The 16,422-nt window shown below is 37.3% G+C and overlaps 1 protein-coding gene across 2 annotated transcripts in view; it reads right to left on the minus strand.

Annotated features, from left to right (window-relative positions):
• Positions 1-16,422, minus strand: part of TBCD (tubulin folding cofactor D) — a 129,019-nt gene that overhangs the window by 52,220 nt on the left and 60,377 nt on the right. For both annotated transcript variants that reach the window (XM_068413043.1, XM_068413044.1), the window contains exons 16-20: positions 12,150-12,207; positions 8,072-8,101; positions 4,728-4,813; positions 1,519-1,599; positions 686-759 (exon numbers count right to left, since the gene is read on the minus strand). In XM_068413043.1, the coding sequence (XP_068269144.1) occupies positions 686-759; positions 1,519-1,599; positions 4,728-4,813; positions 8,072-8,101; positions 12,150-12,207 (329 nt within the window). The remainder of the gene's footprint in view (positions 1-685; positions 760-1,518; positions 1,600-4,727; positions 4,814-8,071; positions 8,102-12,149; positions 12,208-16,422) is intronic.

The raw sequence follows: 16,422 nt of genomic DNA on the forward strand, positions 1-16,422 counted from the left end.
TAAATCAAATAACATACTAGCTGTTAGGCATTGGGCTGGCTGAGCTGCAAGGGAAATGAGGCTCGTACTTCCATGGAATTTTCCTTCCATGTAAACTGCCACCTTCCTAGTCCACTCCAGGGAGCCTAGGTAAGATCTGGAACTACAGATTCACCTGGGTGTCAGCTGCTTTCAGCCGTATTAAAAAGCAGCTAGCACATCCTCAGGATCTTGAGTGGGCCCAGCAAAGGATCCTGAATTCACACTAAGAAACATTTGATTACACACACTACAGTCAAAAAGGAATTCTTCTGGAGATGTCAGACTGGACAAGACAAAACAGATCCCCCCACCCTTCACGACATCGAAGCTGTATCAACAAAACAAAAGCGAGGAATTTGAGGTGCCTGAATTGTTGCAACAAAACTACACCCATTTATTCATCTCGGAACTGGGCAGGGTCCAGTGTAGCCGGATAACTAAAGTCCAGTCCCCAGACAGGAACGGTTCTGGCAGTATTTAATAATTTTTGCATAAAATCTGAAAACTGGTAAAGTCATTAGTGTCACTACACTGTATCAAATTGCAGGGGAAGTCTTAATTTTTAATAAGTCATGGTGCATGTTTAAGTCATCTTAATATAATTTGGCTGCCTAAGGTAGAACGCTTGATATGGCGCGCTATGCACAACTTATTTGTTACCTACCCACATTTGCCATGTATTCAGGAGCCCGTGGAGTCAGGTTATGCAGAGCTTTGGTTGAAAGTTCTCGAATAACACTGAAGATGTAAAAAAGCATTTTTGGATTTTTTTGGGTTAGCATTTTAGTAGAATTAATGTATTTAAAAAAATAATGTCAGGAAGGGACTCCTGTCCCTCACCAAGATAAAGACCCCAGCAATATTAAAAATTACAGTATTCTCTGTCCATCCTATGCTTCCCCCCCCTCAAAAATAAGCCAACAAAACAAACTAGTGGACCAAACAGACAGCCTACAGCTAGCTTTTAGCTATATGAATAGAACTTATTGCTGAAAGAGACAAAGAAAAACATATGTGTGGATGGTAGAACCTGAGGGCTCATTCTATGCATTGGCAGGGACACTACAGTAAACTATTATTATTTCTCATGATGCAAACTAGTATCAGCACTGATATAATCTCATTTGTGTTACATGTACACATTTTAATCTTCATGAACACTGAATATGACTAAGCACCATCTCTATGCATGAAATCTACTTTAATTATGATAATTGTATGGTGATGGTGTTTACCCCTCACACACACCATACACCATGTAAATGTGTTTTATTAATCTATTAACAGATTGAGGTCATGGCAAAAAGACAAAATTCATAAACATGTTTTAAGTGACAATATGCTAGGGAGGTATAGATGACATCAGCTACTACTTGTCCAGTTTTCTTCAGTCAAATGCTATTGCAAACTCTAGTATAAGTAAAATTTACAAAAATAATCTAGGGAAGCATGATATGCAGAACAGTCAATTCCTGGATATTAATAACATGAACTTACCTATCCCAGTGGTTAATCTTCATGTTAACTAAATGATCAATCATTGGCTGTGTATACTCAGGAAAGCCAGCAATATACACACTGAAAAATAAATGTCCATACAGAGAGAGTACAGAATCACCATCTGTGCGCATTTTAACACAGGCTACTCCAAAGATTTAAATCCTCTAGGTTTAAAGGAACAAAAAAAATTATTTAAACATGCTTTCTCCTAAATAAGATGCAGTGGAATGAAATAATACAATAGGAAATATTTTACAATTATGGAAAAAAATTTAAATCACTTTTGTAAAACTCTTGCAGATTCTCTATAAAAAATACTATACATACAAAAAGCTTGACAGCAATAAAAAGCAAAAATAAACATTCAATTCCCATTGTTACATTCTAGAAAATGCAGATGTGTATAATAACTTATATAATTATTTCAGATTGGAGAGCTGTATTAATCATGTAATCCACCATACACAGTAAAATTAAGTTACAGAAATGTGCTACATCTTCATAAATACAATGGTCCAAAATTGAATATGGGTTTTCAATTTGTCCTTTTTAAAAATCAAACATATACAAAAAGTCAATTCCAACAAAAAATGTTAAAGCTGCAAAGTCAAGACCTAAGATGTAAGGGAACACCAGAATTAATTACCTAGGCAGCCTGCATAATTATCTAACTTTACAGCCACACTTGCTTTCCAGTCTTCAGAAGCATCAACTACTGAAAGCTAAGGTCAACAGAAGCTAAGTGAAATGTTTTTTTCAGTACATCTGATGTATGTTAAATAATCTTGGAAAGCTAAATAATGATAGAATGTCTTTCTATCAAAAGGGTTTCACCCTAATTTCACTTTTTCATATCTTTTGAGTGATTAACTTTGCAACCATAATAGTGTTCCATTAATATATGTGCATGTAATTAGAAGCAAAAAAAAAGACAAAAAAACACATACTGTTGCATGTTACCGTACTGATATCTATGTAATTCATCAGAAGGGTAGGAATCCTTAAATCCTGTACAACTATTTATACACACATATATATTATATATATACGAAAATATATATGATACTGCCTCTCTACAAGAATATATCATCATTTATTAACCACAATCAAATTCAACTGTAGAAATTGACACACATTTTCGAGCTTTTATTGCTCAAAGGAATCCAGGAGCACAGACCTTCACGCCTGCACAGCCTCCTTTCACGTAGCGGCACTATGCTGGCACACACAGTGTCCCAGGATTGTTTTATCTGGGTGGGGAAGGACAGCTAAAGATTCTAGATCTGGAATATGAACCTCAAGCAGCTTTTCCCAGCTACATAAACAATTACAGCACCTTAAGGCATACGGATCAGAAAGGTCCATTCTTCCTACCACATCATAATGATACATGTTTTCTGTGCAGCCAAATATATGCTTATATACTTTTCCTTTGATGTTACTCAGACAAAAATAAGGAAATAATTAAGTATTGACCCAAATAATTATATCCCGCTTGAAGAGTGAAGTGGTGAAGATTTTTAGAAGTAATATAATGAATGAGATGACAAATACTTTACAAAGAAGAGTTTGGTTAATAACATTGAACATGGTTTCAAGGAATCACGCTACTAACTGCCTAAGATTCTTTACAAAGAATTTACAAATTTATTCTTTCTGTTGCACAATTTAAAGAAAGGCACAAGAGTGGAAGAAAGAAGACAACAGTAAAAATATTTTCACTTAGATAAGAAACACTCCTACAAAAAACCTGGAAATCACAATGAAAGGAGTAATAAATGAGCATTTGAAAAAAAAATAATAAATTAACAATTCAGGTCTCAAAAAGTAAGGACAACATAATTAGTCTCCAAACCAAAATTATGAGACACAAAATAAAAACTGCTTTGCCAATTTTGTGTATTTTCAATTTTCTACTAATACAAAAAGGCGAAGTTTCAAAAACCCTATTGACGCTCTGTGGATCCAGAGCAGCAGCGAACCCCAAGGCACTGCATTTCCCCATCGCAGCTCAGTAGGCGAGAGCTCTGGGGAAGAGTGTAGGAGGAGGGTGTGACCCCAGCAGGAACAACAGTAGGGAAAAGGTGAAGGTATGTACAGAGGGAGATGATTAGGTACAAAAAGGACAATATGGAGGTGGACAGATTAATAAAAAAAAATTAGTTGAGGAAGAGGATAGAGTGTTCCAGTGCAAATTATCTTAAAAAAACTGCTCAGTGGAAGTCACAAGGGTGGCAACAGAGCATAAACCGTCATATACCTGTTGGCTATTTCTGTTCTCCAAGAATATTATCTCTCCAGGCCTTTCTAACCTGTTGGCTTCTGAGCAACATGCAACTCCATAGGGCGATTTATCTGACCTATCTTAAACTGGTCTGAATCACCTTCTGTAGGTGCCTGTCTCTTTGCGTTGGCTATGGAGAGAGGCGAGACACCAAGGCGAGACTGTCTGTCTTAGACAACTGAAGCTAGAACCCAGCCCTCAGTCTTTCTCATCTTCTCATGAGGAAGTGCAATCTTATGTTCATTTTAGTCATCCTGCGCACCCAGCCTTGCCTCTGAATTCCCCTGACTTCAGCTTTATTGTATTTTCAGGTAGCTGAACAGAACAGAACATGGTATTCCAAGACAAGCCACTGATTTATAACAGCACCCCACCAGTTTCGGTATTTCCCATTACATTCCTTGCAGACTCCTTACTGCAGAGATCGGTTTGTTTTTTCACACACTACTGCATGCTGTGGTTAGATTTTCACTGAGCTATCTATGAAAAATATAAGCGCTCAAGTTAAAGGTCTATGCACAGACCACAAATTTAACAATTTGTGCAAAGTATTTTTTTAAATGGGTATTAGTTTATTTTTTTTACCCACATCAGAGTCTACCTGCCATCATAACAGCCTCTTGTTTTACTACAGCTCTTCAAAATCCCCTAGTCTTCTCTAATCTTGACCAGCTTTGCGACATCTGCAAATACTGCCTCTTGACCGCTTCCTCCACGTAGACAAGGAAATCATGGTCACATTTTCTCCATGTCTTACACATAACAAGCAGTTTGATGCAGAAATAAGAAAAATAAAACTTTAATTTATTCAAAAACAACAGTAAAAAACATAATGTTCAGTAAGGTGAAACAATCGAGACAAATATTTCATTATGTAAAAGAAGTCCCTCATGTTTAGGAAAACTCATGCTCGGAAACTTACCTTATAGTCAGGTAACAGTTAACTCTGTTACCAACAGCAAAATAATCAGCTGCAGTTAGAATGTCTATGCCATGTGGAAAAGTGCCCTACAAACACCATACGGAAGAGGGGAAAAAAATAAGAAAATATTATTTTAAAATGTAAAATACTTTCCAAATAGGCAACAGTATTGAAAACAAATCTCCTACTACTCTCCAAGCACTGAAAAAATATAATTTAATTTCTAATTTATGGTAAAATCACTTGTACTAAAGATATAGAGGATATCGGATATATAAACAGCAAAATATCCAGCTTCACTTGTGAGTCAATGATAAACAATTAAATAGCAGCAGGTAATAAACTATGCAATAGCTATCTTCCCTTCCAGTCATATCCAAATATATATTTGGCGAATGCATGATTATGTATGTACACAAAAAATGATTTATCTGAAAGAAGGTTTAGATAAATGTAAACATGTTTCCAGTTTATGTGAACGAACAAGTACCTGCTGCGAGTTCTATGAAGTATAAAATTAGAGATGCACCAAGAAATGCATCACACGTAGAATATATGGGAGTACAATTACTTCTATTTGACATGTATTTTATGTTTTATTTATTATTGAACTAAAAAAATTGGGGTTAGTTTGTTTTTAAGAAGAGCACTGGTTCCCAGCAAAGCCCGAAACATTGAATTCTACAGAAGTATCACACTTCTGATATCACTACTCAAAAAATTCTGGGTTTAGAAGATCAATTATCTTTCTAAATATACAATTGCCACCTAAAAATTTGCCTTTTTATACAAACAATATAATTCAGATATTCAGAATTTTGATTGGCTGTGACTGATTTAATATAATATTACGCAGCATGGCTGTGTTTTGGAACAGAGGAGGCAGCATAGCCTCCAGAAGCCATAATAAAGTACAAATGGAAAACAGCCAACTGAAGAGACTCCACTCCCTCACAAAAGGGACAATCATATGATATTTAAGCAATAGGGCCATGTGGAAGTGAAGGTTCTGGATATGATACAGTTTTGTTTGTTTACAGCTGACTCAGCCCTTCCACATCCGACTGAACCAAGAAGGACAGACAGAATATTTATGGTTTATCCAAGAGACTACCTGCAAGCCCTAATAATGGTGAAATTAATGTACTCTTCAAAAGCCTAATGAAACACTGATTAGGGAGAAAAATGCACACATGAGAAATACCTCCGTATGATTTATAGACAAACAAGAGGACATACAATTAAATATATAAGAACGTAAACTGTACATAAGGAAAGTCACAGCTAAACAATTTCAATTCTAGCTCCTAGTTGGAGCTTGCTATTCATTACTTGGCTTTAAGTGTGCCAATTTGATGCCATCTCACCAAAGGTCATGGTGCCACAGTGCATGTCAGTGAGACAGCAGAATTTCTGACACCAAGTTCATGAGTACAGAGGTCATGGCCGATGGGAGAGACTGACTTCAGAGGGAAAGCTAACAGTTTCTGCTCTGTCAGAACACATAAAACTTACTTCTCCAATATGAAAGTTTCTCTTATTAGAAGTATGTCCATTTCTCATTATTTATGCTTAAAAAGAATTCTTCAAATTTTTCAAAGTTTTCATTTACTTGAAGTGTAAGTTATAGTGGCTTCTTTTTCTGAGGCCATAAAAGCGAGCTCTCAGATTCAGGACATGTTCAATTGCAAAGGCGAAGCAGCAGGAACCAGGAAGTAAAGCAAGGTCGACTTTTTTCTCCACCTATTTAGTATCAGCGTTGTTACTTCAGATGGAGAATACGTTTTAGCTCCTTCCAATTCAGAGAAAGGGTGTCTCTTTCAACACATTACATCCAGGTAAAGAACCACAGAGGGTGTATCCACTGATTAAGTAACCATTTTCCTAGGCAGTAAGGGATGGTTCAGTGAGTAAAACTTCTGAATTTCCAACAGGAATCAACTGGAGACTGACAGCATTCTTCATGTCATGAAAACTTACTATTTCACTGCAAACTCCTCCTTGACATGCCGACATATAAGCTAAAATTGTGTGTTCTGCCAACACTGACAAATTTGAATCTTGAGTCAAAGCAGAACCAATAAGCAAACTTTCTGATTGTAAACTAACTCAGAGTGTGCCCTTCTGATTAAGGAATAAAAAACTCCACAAAACTTTTGCTACATGGAAGTATTTCGAAATCTGCAGCACCCAGGAGCCCTATCTCACCTGGAACTCAAGTCACAGTAAGGTGTTTACTTCAATTTGGTACGTCATGAAGTGGAATCAGGCTGAGTTGCTGTGTGATGACTAACCTCTCCAGGGCAGTAGCTATAGGCCCAGGGAATACCCATGCTGGCTTCTACTTATCACAGACCTAGTTGGGTCAGGTCACCAAAAATACCTACCCTCTTCCTCCTAGTCTTCCTGCACCCTTTCTCTGCTATTAACCTAATTCTATCTAGAAATATATACGAGTTCCGGACTTGCTGCTTAATACCTATAGCTGTAAAGGAATAATATCCCGGCTCATAACCCAGAGATCTTCAGAATGATATCAGGGGAAGCTAGACGGCATTTTAACAAAGATCCCTTAAAGAATGGCCTATTCACAACAAAATTTGCTTTAACCATGCTCACATGCCCCGCTCTGTCACAAGAATTCACCCCTTTTTTTTTCCTCTAAGTTGCATATTCAGCTTTATTAATTCCTGATGAGAAATCAGGAAACTTTGAAATCCAAGTCTTTACCCTACTCGCTTCTCCTCCAAGGTTGCAAATCAAAGTTGTCTGAGCATTTTAAGTTACATAGGAGCATACCACGATACTTTTTTTCAAAGCACTTAGGTACCTCCAAAAGTAACATATTTCTCAAAATATCTAGATGGTGGCGTTACGGTACAACAGCCAAAACCAAATATTGAGTCGAAGACTCTTAAGCCTAGTTCATTGTTGTATCACCAACCACAGCAAAGATTGTGCAGCACACTTCAACTGTTCTACTTCTATTAAAAACTGGAAAGTCAACGAAACAAAAAAATAACCAAAAAATTGCACTGTTCCTGCTTTAAGAGCGTTGCAGTTTGCAAGGTGTACAATGGCCACCCTACATGCTGATTTTGCTTTTCAAAATGACTATTACCAGAAAGCTCATTTTCTTCCAAAACTAGACTATTAAAATAAAACTCACATCTCAGAAAAATATTCCTCAAGAACTTGTTTGCTGATAATGAGAATAATTATTTTGTGACATCCTTTTACTCAATTCCTCCAAAGCCACAGCGTCTAATTTTGACTTTAGGTACTACACGTTTACAGTAACCTCCAAGGCACCAATGAATGAAGATTCAGGAAAGTTACCATACCTGTCTCCCAACATTCTCCTGGAAGGCAGCCTAAGGAACAGAGAACAAACATACCAAAACAAGTCAGGTTTGCTTTTTGATAAACACCAGATGATGAATTCAAAACACACAACAATATAAATGACCCATGGCTTTTCTTTTTTAAATAAAGTAAGCTTTGTCAGTAGAACAAGCCCAGAGGGCTTTTTTGTTTCTGCGTCTCTATGTTCTGGTGCTCTTAAAGCTGTATGTTGCATGACAGCAGTTTAAGAATGCGAGTTTATTAAACTAGTCACACCCACAAGAGTGCTTTTGAGTAGTGACACAAGGCTTCACACTCAAATTGAAAGTCAATACCTGTAGACAACAGAAACCGAGACAGCTCACTTTTGTCTGACTACTCCAACATAATTTGCTAATCGTAGGCAAAGTTCTTAGTCAATGAAAGCTTCAGACAAAAAATATTGAGAATGCAATACTTATTTGAAAGATACACATCTGAAAGCATGATAAAACAATGAAATTATAAAACCTGGTGACAAAATTCATGTAGATTTCTTGTGGTTTGCATTAAATAAACTCAAAATCTTGAAAAATGCAACTAATACAACCATAAAGTTACTCTTTCTGCTTATATGGTATATAGAATAAAACCTACTTCAATTTTCCCCCTTTTTCAAAAAAGCCTTTTTTGTTGTTGTTGTTGTTCCTTAAAAGAATATACAATCATAAGTACTAATACAAACTGTACATTTTAACTCTTTTCAGAGAGGAGAGATCATCATTATCTGGACACTTCTCTTCGGGAACGTCACTCTATCTACAAATACAAATCTCCAGCGATGGACAGCACTTGGTCACCTGACAGTTAACTGCTATTTAACATAGAGGGGAAGACCTACTCTGTACTGAAAATGTCACAAGAACTTTGACAGAGCTTCTGTATTTCCTACATACAGTACGCATGTGGTAATCCACCCATAAAACCAAAAGCTTGAGTTAGCTCACCAAGGTATCGTACCCTACACATGGAGCAAGCACTCACACAACACAGGTGAAGCAAGCCCTGAGGAATCCAGAGTCTCTTAGTGCGCTTCTGAGGTTATGGCTGTTTAGGATAACTGCAGTTCCTGTAGACTTGCCCAGGCTAGTTCAGCTCCCGCTCGCTGCGTATCCACTGCAGGACACGTAGCACAGGCTGACTCTACACCGCTCACCCACCACCTTGGTGGGTTTTGGAGCCCACCTTAGCCTGCTCGCAGGTGCAGCCACGCTGCCAGCAGCGGCCCCAAGCTAACCAGTTCAGGATCGCCTCGGGCAGAACTGCATGGGCAGCGGCGGCAGCAGAGATACACCCTTGGGCAACACAAAAAGCAGCCTCCCAGAACAGGAGCAGGAGCTGTAGCAATGCCCTGCACTTGTTCTTTACTGTATCTTGTAGCCCAGCTTCTGACATGGGTTTTCTTCGTCGTCACCCCCTTACGTCCCCAGCCAGGATTTGCCAGGACATCATTCCATGTCACCCTGCACCATTTATTTCTTTTTACTTACACGTTAGCTTTAGATCCCCTTTTATGCTATTGAGACCCTTTTACTCAGCATAGAGACATTTCAGCAAAGATGATGCTCTCAACTATCATATCCAAGGGATTTAATAGTTCAGTCACTGCATTACAATTTCTTTCCAAAATGTCCTGCTCAGACATGTACTGCTCAAGAACCAAGATGACCAACCAGCCTTGTAACCTGAATACTTTGCTGTTCCCACAAAAAAATGAAAAAATATTAAAACATTCTCTAAGTCATCATTTTAAAACATATCAACCAAAGGGAAAAAAAAACACCTCTCTTTAACATGTCAGAGCTGAATGGAGCCCAATCCGAGATCACTTATTCATGTGATTATTCCTTAAAATGATTATTCATGAAAGAGTTGTACAAGTCAGCTCAGAATGCTTCTGGAGCTTCAAAAGAACAGTCTGGTTTTATTCTCTCTAACCTCAGGGTTCAAAATATCTCTATACGCTGTTTTGTTTTATTGGTTCTCTGCATTATAATATATTGCATATTGTAATAGATGGAAAATCTAGTAAAACATGCTGTTTATTCAAATATGTATTTAACTGTAGTAATGACTGGAAATAATTAGGACTCCCAGGTATTTTTCTTCAAAATTGTAGTAATGCCTGGTAAACATGAAATATTTCTTTGCCTGCCTTTCTAAAATAAGAAAAAAAGGTTTCAGTACTTTCATAACTGTCCATCAAAACAGCAACTCCAAATTTTGACCAGCTCTAAGTTAGAATGTACTAATGAAAAAAATAATTTGACTGGAGATAGCTGAATTGCACAATACTCGAAAGCTTGGTTTAAAGTAGAAAAGTGAGAAGAAAATGTACTGTATTTTGTACTCATTTGAAATATCGAAGTACAATCTGCACTAAGCTTATAGCATTAGCAACTGTATCTGGTTTAGCACTGAACTTCATGGTCAAACTATCGGTTTATGTTTAAGCGTAGAAATATACTGAAGATTACACACGACAATTAGATCAAGCCACTAACGGTAAGCAGTACGCTGGCAGTGGCATTCACGTTAAAAAGAATTCTCCTCTTTATGTATGTTACCACTGATTCCTAACACAATTCCCATAGAGCAAAGAAATAATCCACTTTTCATTGTCTACACTCCTTAATGTTTTGTGAAGTTCTCAGGAAAGCAAAGCTACCTTTGTTTTCCTCTAAGGATTTTATTTGAATATAGTGACTCGAATTAGCCAAGAATAGCAAATTCTACAGTTTCTAAAACTTAGGAGTTGAAGTTTGGGGGAAAGTAGCGTTGCTTGTATTCATTAGTTACACAGTATGGGAAGAGTATGTTATACCAGTACTCAGCAATCTACAGCATCTTAGCTTCCATGCTTTGGTTTTAACCGATTTAGACAAAGTGATTTGTGATACGATTACACAAGCAATTGACTCACTTCCCCAGCAATTATACTGCAGCTTCATTCAACAGCTCAAACTCTCAAGCAGAGGTACAGCTAGAAAAAATAAGGATGCTACCCAGGTATCCCTGAGAAATGCTTCTTATAAATGTACCAGCCTTCAAAATTTCAGTCAAAAAAGACAGACCTGGTGATTAATTTGCATGTTGCAAAGACTGCCTTTTTCTTTTTTTTTAATGCATTCACAGTGAAGTTTATTCTTAGGAACAGAGACACACAGTTCTTTGACAGACATTGTTTGGTCCTGAGTTTGAGTTAATACAGTTATAGGGTGGGGTTTTTTTTACACTTGCAGAAGATAATTTGTTTTATCTGTTGAAACAGACAACTCACACTTTTTTTTCTAAGAAAGCAAGTTTAATATATACAACACACTGACTTAAGTTCTCGAAGATAAGATGTCCATTCTTTCTTCTCAAATTCTATAACCTCTCCTCCATAAATTCCCTTCTGTTAAGAACAATCACATTCTTTTCAATTCTCAACAGCGTAAGTATTTTCTACAGAAAGGTTCCACAGAATATACTTTTATCTCAGTCCTATTAACTAGGTAACAGTATCTGCCTAATGGATTTATCACTTTATTTCAAAAATTCCAAGTCCTGCTGAAAGAGTTTTGTACAGTAACTGAAAATATGTTTGAAGGGGAGATATTATTCTAGAAATTTTCAACTTACCACAATTACAGAGTAACAGTTGATGAACAATTAGAAAAGCATAACTTCACAAAACTTACCAGCTTGGTGACTTGAAAAAGCTACACTGTTTGTGTATTATGTATGACCCTTCTGTCTTTGATATTGTGACTAGAAAATGCTAAATAGCTCTTTCTTAGATGCTTTATCTTAACCATTATGACAACAATACAGTAGATTCTGAACTGTGGCCATAAATGAAGATGTGGATCTGTCGATTATATAGTTTAAAACCTAAATTCACACCATATTTCTAAGGATTTAAAAAAGCACTTTTTCCTCACAACACAATATATTGCTTATATACTGTAGTTCTACATAGCTAAGTCTACAAATTATTAAATTAAATTAAAACAAAAATAACAGAAACATATAAGCTAGAATGTGATAACTTACAGAAGCAGCTCTTCTGCAATTAACATCACGATCAAATACCGCAGCAATAACCAATGCACTGAGGAAATAAAATATTGAGTATTAGTACCAAAAATATGAGAAGAAATGTATAACACCGTCATTTCAACATTTCGGCCTCTAAGCAGAACACCCAGCATTTCCTCTAAGGGGTTTATGATTTATAAATACGAGCCTAAACTAAAATTTGAGTTGAAATAACCACGTACTTCCTCGTTTCTCTGCTTTGCTGTGGACTTTCCATAGCATAAAGAGACAACTGCCATCCTACCGTATCAAAGCAATTTAAGGAGTATGCAAATACGTTTAACTGCATACAAAGGTTTTATATTCTAAATATAGTAGGAGTTTAAAACTTGGACATAACTATCATTTCTAATGTGAGTCTCAAACAGTGCAATTTTAAATTAAATTCGGAAATAGAGTTTCTCCATAGCCAAATGCAAAGCAAGTCTTATGTAAGGCTTACGCAAAACTAGAAGTTAAGCAATGGAAACTTGCAGCTATCTCTACAAGAACAATCACATCCTGTAAGTAAGAAAAATCAGAAAACAATATGCAAATCCTGCTAAGAAGTGACCTGCAAGATAAATTGCAAAGCAGTTTTTTAAAAGGTGACCTGTAGATACAGAGGCATGATTATACAAAACTAAGTCTGGTAACCCTGCACAGTTTAGTTCTTCTACCTCAAAAGAACTCCTTTTGAAAGATGTCCTACAGAACAGAAGAGAGAGAATATATCCCAGGACACGAAGGCTACAGCTTTAGAAATCCACCTCCAGCATTCAATTAACTTCAGTGACAAATAAACATCACTTCAGGAGAATCATTTAAGCAGAAAATTATTCCTTTCAAACTCTGAAACTCTTCATTACATTATTGACTCCAGGCAAAACAGGAAATAAATACTGGCTGAAAAATAAATCCAAGATAGCTTTGCTTTAGCATAAAGATATTAATTACACTGATAATATCAAACTTCCCTGGGCAGTGGCTATCAGTTTCCTACAGTGAAGAATACTGTGGTGTTAAAATTCACTGAAATGCACAATCAATGTTGCCTCTGTAATTTCAGTTTATCTCCATTAAGGAAAATAAGAGACAGAAAGCAAAAATGAAATTAAAATAAACCCCAATAAATTGTTCTAAAGACAATTAATGCTTTCTTATGCTACTTGCATAAGCAATTCCTCTCTCTGCCACACAGACATTAGGTGATTACAAGACAAAAGGAGGTCATCTGAACGATAGTGAGTGGAAGAGCACATGTTTGGGAAGCATTCCATTAGGAAGCAGCACACATGGCTAACTGCTGAAAAAAGTGCTGGGTCAAGTACATCATCTTCATACTATGTTTGCTAATTTTCTTCTCTGGCATACAGAGAAACTTAAAAATTATTTTAAAAGGACATTTCAGAAGTATACAGTTTTAATGATAAGAGTAGCTCCCACAAATCTTTTAATTATGGAAGAGAACATTCAAAACTAAGGAATTGGTTGGAAATCATCCTGGAAAGCAAAAAGAAGCAAATTTCTGCCTGACATTTCCAACTACATGGACTATAAGATAAAACATTATTTTGTCAGTCATAAAATATTTCAATATTGTTCTCTTCTGAGAAAACAAAATAAAAAATACCCCCCAAAAACCCTCATCAAGCCAGGAAGCTCCGAATCCAGAGCGCTGCCCTTACTGTGTCAAAGGTACCCTGACGTTAAGTGTTACAGAGGATTTCAGAAGAGCTCTGCTGGGTCGGACCAAAATCCTTCCAAGTCATTGTCTTGTCTCAGACAGTTGCCCAAAAGGGACACTTAGGGATGAGTGTAAGGACATACATATGAAATATTAACATACTGATTTGAAAGATTACACAGTCTTTTCAAACTGGAAACGTTAAAAGACCATCACTGGAGAATAAATACTACTCTTCGAATTTCGTATTTAGACTTAAAATGTGGTTCATTAATTATAATGGAAAACAGTTTCAGATTATTACACACAACAAGAGTTTCTGGCCAATATCTCAGCTTATAATCAAATTGTACTTCTCCATTTTTTCTTATTCTTCTGTTACCTTAAGACAAACATGTGTAAGTAAAACCAGCAAAACAACATACTGTCTATGTGATGCCACCTTAGTTATTCAGTGCTGCAACTGAATACCACATTTAAAAAAACAAAACAAAACAAAAAAAAACAGGAATTTTTTCATTGCCTCGTAACCCCATTATATTCATAAATCATACTGTAGTCTCTGTTTTATGTTAATCCTTTTAATAGAAGTATTTTAAACTTATCAAATGAAACAAATATTTTTTTCAAGTTCATTCCTATTTGAAAACGCAGGCACAGTCTGCTGTAACACAGGGATTACCAAGGAAAGCAACATGCCTAAGATGAAACATGTCTAAGGTGTCTTCACCTGTCTGCTCTGTCGTGGGAGTTTATGTGATACTCCACCAGGATTTCCTAACATAAAGAAACTGTTTATGTCAAACAAAGTGGGATATTTTTTTAAGCTAGTTAAAGAATCATGTCTTGACTTGCCTGAAATGTACCACACCTGACTACTAGCAGGTAGAGCAAAGAATGGCTTTGCATCTTGCAGTCTCTATGAAACACCCTTTGTAGTTCCTTGAGGTATATTCAGCCTGTATGCACAACAAGCAGTTAAGTGTACAATAAACACAACTAGATTTTTAAAAGCAATTCTATCGGTCAACAAATAATTCTCCCCTTCTTCCCTATCCCTTCTCCTCTCTCCCAAGTACTCACTTAACTGGCTTCAGGGAAAGTTAAAAGGACTCAAGGTATGTCACCAGCTCACTTCCTCAGCCCGACACCGATCTCATTTCCTTCCCCCAACAAGGCAGAAAGAATCAGAGAGCAGAGGCCAGCCAGGTGACAGACATCAGAACACAGAAGTATCAGAAATATCAGGTTACTCTCTCCTTATAAGCACCAGAGGTACCAGACAATAAATCTGAATTTCCTTTATCACCTGTAGCAGGTACTTCTAGTGTATACTAGCCACAAGCAGCAAGAAGCTTATCCTATCGCTAACCTCTGAGAATTTGCTGCTATTAATTCAAGCATACCACCCTGAAGCTGCGGGAAGGAAAAAAACAAACTCTCAAACCTCTTGCCAATTTGGCACAAAACCAGAATTGCCTTCCTGAGCCCAAAAAAGGGAAAAGTCTAACTGGTAACAGGACAGAAAGCTCTCCTCCCTACCATACATTAGGGAAGGGAAGGCGGAACAATCATCACAAGCAAAACAGTTTTGAACAATCCCAGCAAGTTAAAAAAGGAGGTGAGACCAGAGTCAGACCCAAGGCTCTTGAGAGTTGCACACAGCCCTTTTCACACCTCTTCGGTTGTGCCGGTACCCCAACTGCAGTGGCTACACAGGGAGCTGGGTAATGAAAATAGATCTAGGCTCAATAAATTCTTCTTTTGTTAGCTTTTTTTGTTAAAAACAGAGAAGCTCCCCCATTCACTTCACCACATGCAGCTGTGCTACACCCAACTGCAGGAGCAACGCAGGTGAAGGAGCAAGCAGAAGAGGCTGCTTCAGCCAGCACTACTAGGGGAAAAAGCCCTTCAGACTCCAGTCTCAGATTTAATTCCTCCTGTTTATCTAGGCAAGGAGGAGGATCGGCAGAAAAGGAGAAATACAGTGACCATTCCCATTTCCACACTGCATTCTTTCACAGTCCCTCTAACCCAGCTCACACTGAGCTCTTACACTTTCTGCTAGCCACCCAACGTCCTACAGTCTTCAGTGTGTTACTCCAATCCCAAAGTTTTGGGGTAAAATGATGAGATCTAAACAAATACACATGTAGAAAAGAGCATAAAAATGCTTAGAATAAGAGTTACAAATGCTGATATTAAAAGGAAAAAAAAAAGGCATAGATGCCCCTGCAGGAAATAACTTTACACAAATGCAAGACCCAGTAGGCATACAGCTCTCTTCTGAAGGCAACATTCAAATACATAAAAGAAAAAAGCTACTCTCAATATTTCATCATGGTACAAGATGTAGCTCAAAGCAATGCTTCAGATTTCCCCAATCCTGCAGGACAAGCTTGCCCTGGAGCAAGCTACATCATTCATCCATAGCCACACCTTCCTTTCCCCCCCTCTTCAAAAACAACGCACCACCGCAGGGAAGACAAAGCCGCCCGCACTCCTACACTGTGCACACTATTTGTGTCAGGATTCAGCTGAACGGGAGACAGCAATTAGATC

This window comes from Nyctibius grandis, chromosome 15 (assembly GCF_013368605.1).
Source record: "Nyctibius grandis isolate bNycGra1 chromosome 15, bNycGra1.pri, whole genome shotgun sequence".
In the NCBI taxonomy this organism is placed as follows: domain Eukaryota; kingdom Metazoa; phylum Chordata; class Aves; order Nyctibiiformes; family Nyctibiidae; genus Nyctibius; species Nyctibius grandis.